This window comes from Lipotes vexillifer, unplaced genomic scaffold (genome assembly GCF_000442215.2).
Source record: "Lipotes vexillifer unplaced genomic scaffold, Lipotes_vexillifer_v1.1 scaffold1518, whole genome shotgun sequence".
NCBI lineage: Eukaryota > Metazoa > Chordata > Mammalia > Artiodactyla > Lipotidae > Lipotes > Lipotes vexillifer.
The window spans coordinates 582,376-587,560 of NW_006789830.1; the positions used below are offsets into that span (position 1 = coordinate 582,376).

Here is a 5,185-nt window from a genome sequence, read left to right on the forward strand (position 1 = left end):
TATTTCTGTTTTTGTGCCAGTACCATACTGTCTTGATTACTGTAGCTTTGTGGTATAGTCTGAAGTCGGGGAGCCTGATTCTTCTAGCTCTGTTTTTCTTTCTCAAGGTTGCTTTGGCTATATTCAGGGTTTTGTGTTTCCATATGAGTTGTAAAATTTTTTGTTCTAATTCTGTGAAGGATGCCATTAGTAGTTTGATAGGGATTGCATTGAATCTGTAGAGTGCTTTGGGTAGTATAGTCATTTTCACAGTATTGATTCTTCCAATCCAAGAACATGGTATATTTCTCTTTCCATATGAGTTGTAAAATTTTTTGTTCTAATTCTGTGAAGGATGCCATTAGTAGTTTGATAGGGATTGCATTGAATCTGTAGAGTGCTTTGGGTAGTATAGTCATTTTCACAGTATTGATTCTTCCAATCCAAGAACATGGTATATTTCTCCGTCTGTTTATGTCACCTTTGATTTCTTTCATCAGTGTTTTATAGTTTTCTGAGTACAAGTGTTTTAGGCAGGTTTATTCCTAGGTATTTTATTCTTTTTGTTGCAGTGGTAAATGGGATTGTTTCATTAATTTCTCTTTCTGATTTTTCATTGTTGGTGTATAGGAATGCCAGAGATTTCTGTGCATTAATTTTGTATCCTGCAACCTTACCAAATTCATTGATTAGTTCTAGTAGTTTTCTGGTGGCATCTTTAGGATTTTCTATGTATAGTATCATGTCATCAGCAAACAGTGACAGCTTTACTTCTTCTTTTCCAATTTGTATTCCTTTTTTTCCTTTTTCTTCTCTGATTGCCGTGGCTAGGACTTCCAAAACTATGTTGAGTAAGAGTGGCGCAAGTGGACATCCCTGTCTTTTACCTGTTCTTAGTGGAAACGCTTTCAGTTTTTCACCATTGAGTATGAGGCTTGCTGTGGGTTTGTCATATATGGCCTTTATTATGTTGAGGTAGTTTCCCTCTATGCCTATTTTCTGGAGAGTTCTTATCATAGATGTGTGTTGAATTTTGTCAAAAGCTTTTTCTGCATCTATTGAGATGATCATATGGTTTTTATTCCTTAATTTGTTAATATGGTGTATCACATTGATTGATTTGCATATATTGAAGAATCCTTGCATCCCTGGGATAAATCCCACTTGGTCATGGTGTATGATCCTTTTAATATGTTGTTGAATTCTGTTTGCTAGTATTTTGTTCAGGATTTTTGCATCTATGTTCATCAGTGATATTGGTCTATAATTTTCTTTTTTTGTGTATCTTTGTCTGGTGTTGGTATCAGGGTGATGGTGGCTTCGTAGAATGAATTTGAGAGTGTTTCTCCTTCTGCAATTTTTTGGAAGAGTTTGAGAAGGATCGATGTTAGCTCTTCTCTAAATATTTGATAGAATTTGCCTGTGAAGCCATCTGGTCCTAGACTTTTGTTTGTTGGAAGATTTTTAATTGTGGTTTAAATTTCATTACTTGGGATAGGTCTGTTTATATTTTCTAATTCATCCTCATTCAGTCTTGGAAAATTGTATCTTTCCAAGGATTTGTCAGTTTCTTCGTGGTTGTCCATTTTAGTGGCATATAGCTGTTTGTAGTAGTCTCTTATAATCCTTCGTATTTCTGTAGTGTCAGTTGTGATTTCTCCTTTTTTGTTTCTAATTTTATTGATTTACGTCCTCTCCCTTTTTTTCTTGATGAGTCTGCCTAAGGGTTTATCAGTTTTGTTTATATTCTCAAAGAACCAGCTTTTAGTTTTATTGATCTTTGCTATTGTTTTCTTCATTTCTATTTCATTTATTTCTGCTCTGATTTTTGTGATTTCTTTCCTTCTACTGACTTCGGGTTTTCTTTGCTCTTCTTTCTCTAGTTGTTTTAAGTGTAGGGTTAGATTGTTTATTTGAGATTTTTCTTGTTTCTTGAGGTGAGATCGAATTGCTATAAACTTCCCTCTTAGAACTGCTTTTGCTGTGCCCCATAGGTTTTGGGTCATCGTGTTTTCATTGTCATTTGTTTCTATGTATTTTTTTATTTCCTCTTTGATTTCTTCAGTGATCTCTTGGTTATTTAGTAGGGCATTGTTTAGCCTCCATGTATTTGTGTTTTTTACATTTTTTTTCCTGTAATTGATTTCCAGTCTCATAGTGTTGTGTTCAAAAAACAAGCTTGATACGATTTCATTTTTCTTAAATTTTCTGAGGCTTGATTTGTGACCCAAGATGTGATCTATCCTGGAGTATGTTCCATGTGCACTTGAGAAGAAAGTGTATTCTGCCACTTTTGGGTGGAATGTTCTATAAATATCAATTAAATATCTGGTCTATTGTGTCATTTAAAGCTTGTGTTTCCTTATTTTTTTTCTGTTTGGATAATCTGTCCATTGATGTAAGTGGCATGTTAAAGTCCCCTACTATGATTGTGTTACTGTCGATTTCTCCTTTCATGGTTGTTAGCATTTGCCTTATGTACTGAGGTGCTCCTATGTTGGGTACATAAACATTTATAATTGTTATATTTTCTTTTTGAATTGATCCTTTGATCATTATGTAGTGTCCTTCCTTATCTCTTGTAACAGTCTTTATTTTAAAGTCTATTTTATCAGATATGAGTATTGCTAGTCCAGCTTTCTTTTGATTTCCATTTGCATGGAATATCTTTTTCCATCCCTTCACCTTCAGTCTGTATGTGTCCCTAAGTCTGAAGTGGGTCTCCTGTAGACAGCATATATGTGGGTCTTTTTTTTGTATCCATTCAGCCAGTCTGTGTCTTTTGGTTGGGGCATTTAATCCATTTACATTCAAGGTTATTATCAATATGTATGTTTCTATTGCCATTTTCTTAATTCTTTTGGGTTTGTTTTTGCGGGTCTTTTTCTTTTCTTATGTTTCCCGCCTAGATAAGTTTCTTTAGCATTTGTTGTAAAGCTGGTTTGATGGTGCTGAATTCTCTTAGCTTTTGCTTGTCTGAAAAGCTTTTGATTTCTCCATCGAATCTGAAGGAGATCCTTGCTGGGTAGAGTAATCTGGGTTGTAGTTTTTTCTCTTTCATCACTTTAAGTATATCCTACCACTCCCTTCTGGCCTGCAGAGTTTCTGCTGAAAAATCAGCTGGTAACCTTATGGGAATTCCTTTGTATGTTACTTTTTGTTTTTCCCTTGCTGCTTTTAATATTTTTTCTTTGAATTTAATTTTTGTTAGTTTGATTAATATGTGTCTTGGTGTGTTTTTCCTAGGGTTTATCCTATATGGGACTCTCTGTTCTTCCTGAACTTGGGTGACTGTTTCCTTTCCCATTAGGGAAGTTTTCAACTATAATCTCTTCAAATATTTTCTCAGACCCTTTCTTTTGCTTTTCTTCTTCTGGGACCCCTTATAATTCGAATGTTGGTGCATTAGTGTTGTCCCACAGGTCTCTGAGATTGTCTTCAATTCTTTTTCATTCTTTTTTCTTTATTCTGCTCCTCAGCAGTTATTTCCACCGTTTTGTTTTCCAGCTCACATATTTGTGTTTTAATTTCTAACACACCAGCAGCTCTCTACACTATTATTTATTGCCATTATACTTGTAATCAGATAAGTAATTTCATAATGGATGTTCCTGTGCTCTATGGTTTTTTAAGTTTATTGTTCATTCAGTTTAATCCTCTCATTGAAGGACTAAAGAAGAGCTGGGAAGGCTATTCCTGTAGCAGCAAAATGTCATAATTTACTGAAGTTGCTGTCAACCAAAATAAGCAATACAGTTTGCGATTTGTGTGGGTTGACAAATAAAAACAGCTTTTAAAAAGCCTAATTCTTAAATGTTCTCAGTTAACTTTATGTAAACAGAATAGGCTGATAGGTATTTGGGGTTTTCTGGACCTTATCACACTTTGTCTGGATGTCTGGGAGGCTGTGTAGAGTATTGGCTTTTGTATCCATCTTTCATGTGTGGAAACTTCCTGCCTTTAAGCCTCACATGACAGCAGTCCAGTAAAAACTTTTCAGCCATTTTGTGGAGAAGTTCTTAGGATTGAAATGAAGAGATACTTAGAATTTAACTCCTAAATTTAACTCCTAATTTAATTAGCAGTGAGTAAGTGTGCAAGTCCGTGCATGCCACCAGTGAAGAGAACCATTGTCACTACAGTTCTCTCCCCAGAGAAGCAGTGTTCTGGAGTTGGCCTGCTTCCTTTCTAAATTTGTTGTTCCTGTTTACAGCTGGACTTGATATAGCTCATGGATATGTGGGGAATCTACCAGAGTTGCTATCACTGTGGTGCTGAGAGTTCTATACAGAACAACCTGGAGGAGGTCATTCGAGTAGAACTGGAAGCTCTGGAGATGGTCCCTGCAAATGATACAGAAGTGAATCACCTAATTCCCTGTGGAATGAATACAAACATATATAAGGGATAATTTAGACCCCATACAAGTTAATAAAGAGTCATTATTTTCTGATCGGTGTATTATTTCTTTTGTGGTCTTATTGATCTCAGTGTATTACACACGTGCTTTGAAGTTACTGGAAAATGGATTTCATCCCGATCTGGTATATTGTTGAGGATTGCAGGCCTCATGAAATTATCTCATGTAGAATGATGGCATGGTCACTGGTGAGTTTCTCAATACTCCCCATGAGGTCAAGTCCATTGTCTGATCCTCTAACAACATCACAGCTTATTCTGATCAAATGGTGGCATTAGTTTCTTACCAACAGAAAGCTGGCTTTGGAAAATCATGGCCAGCTTTTTTTTTTTATGCATTTTAGTCATCACATTACTTTGGCTGTACAGCAGGGTGGGAGGGGGAGCACCGTTTCCCAGTGTACCCATTTTAAGCAGAGTTACGATGAAGTGCTCATGAAGAAAAGATGCTATTTTGGCCCAGCCTCTGACATATCAGTGAACCCTAAAACAAAAACAAGCAAACAGTACTTCCCTGGTAGTGCAGTGGTTGGGAGTCCGCCTGCCGATGCGGGGGACACGGGTTCGTGCCCCAGTCTAGGAAGATCCCACATGCCGCGGAGTGGCTGGGGCCCTGGGGCATGGAAAATCATGGCCAGCTTTTTTTTTTTATGCATTTTAGTCATCACATTACTTTGGCTGTACAGCAGGGTGGGAGGGGGAGCACCGTTTCCCAGTGTACCCATTTTAAGCAGAGTTACGATGAAGTGCTCATGAAGAAAAGATGCTATTTTGGCCCAGCCTCTGA

General features: G+C 36.9%; 1 protein-coding gene across 1 annotated transcript in view; it reads left to right on the forward strand.

The window, feature by feature from the left end:
• Positions 1-4,423, forward strand: part of XRCC5 (X-ray repair cross complementing 5) — a 106,820-nt gene extending 102,397 nt beyond the window's left edge. Inside the window, exon 21 of the mRNA XM_007462853.1 lies at positions 4,193-4,423. Within this exon, the coding sequence (XP_007462915.1) occupies positions 4,193-4,207 (15 nt within the window). The 3' untranslated portion in view covers positions 4,208-4,423. The remainder of the gene's footprint in view (positions 1-4,192) is intronic.
• Positions 4,424-5,185: the final 762 nt, after the last annotated feature.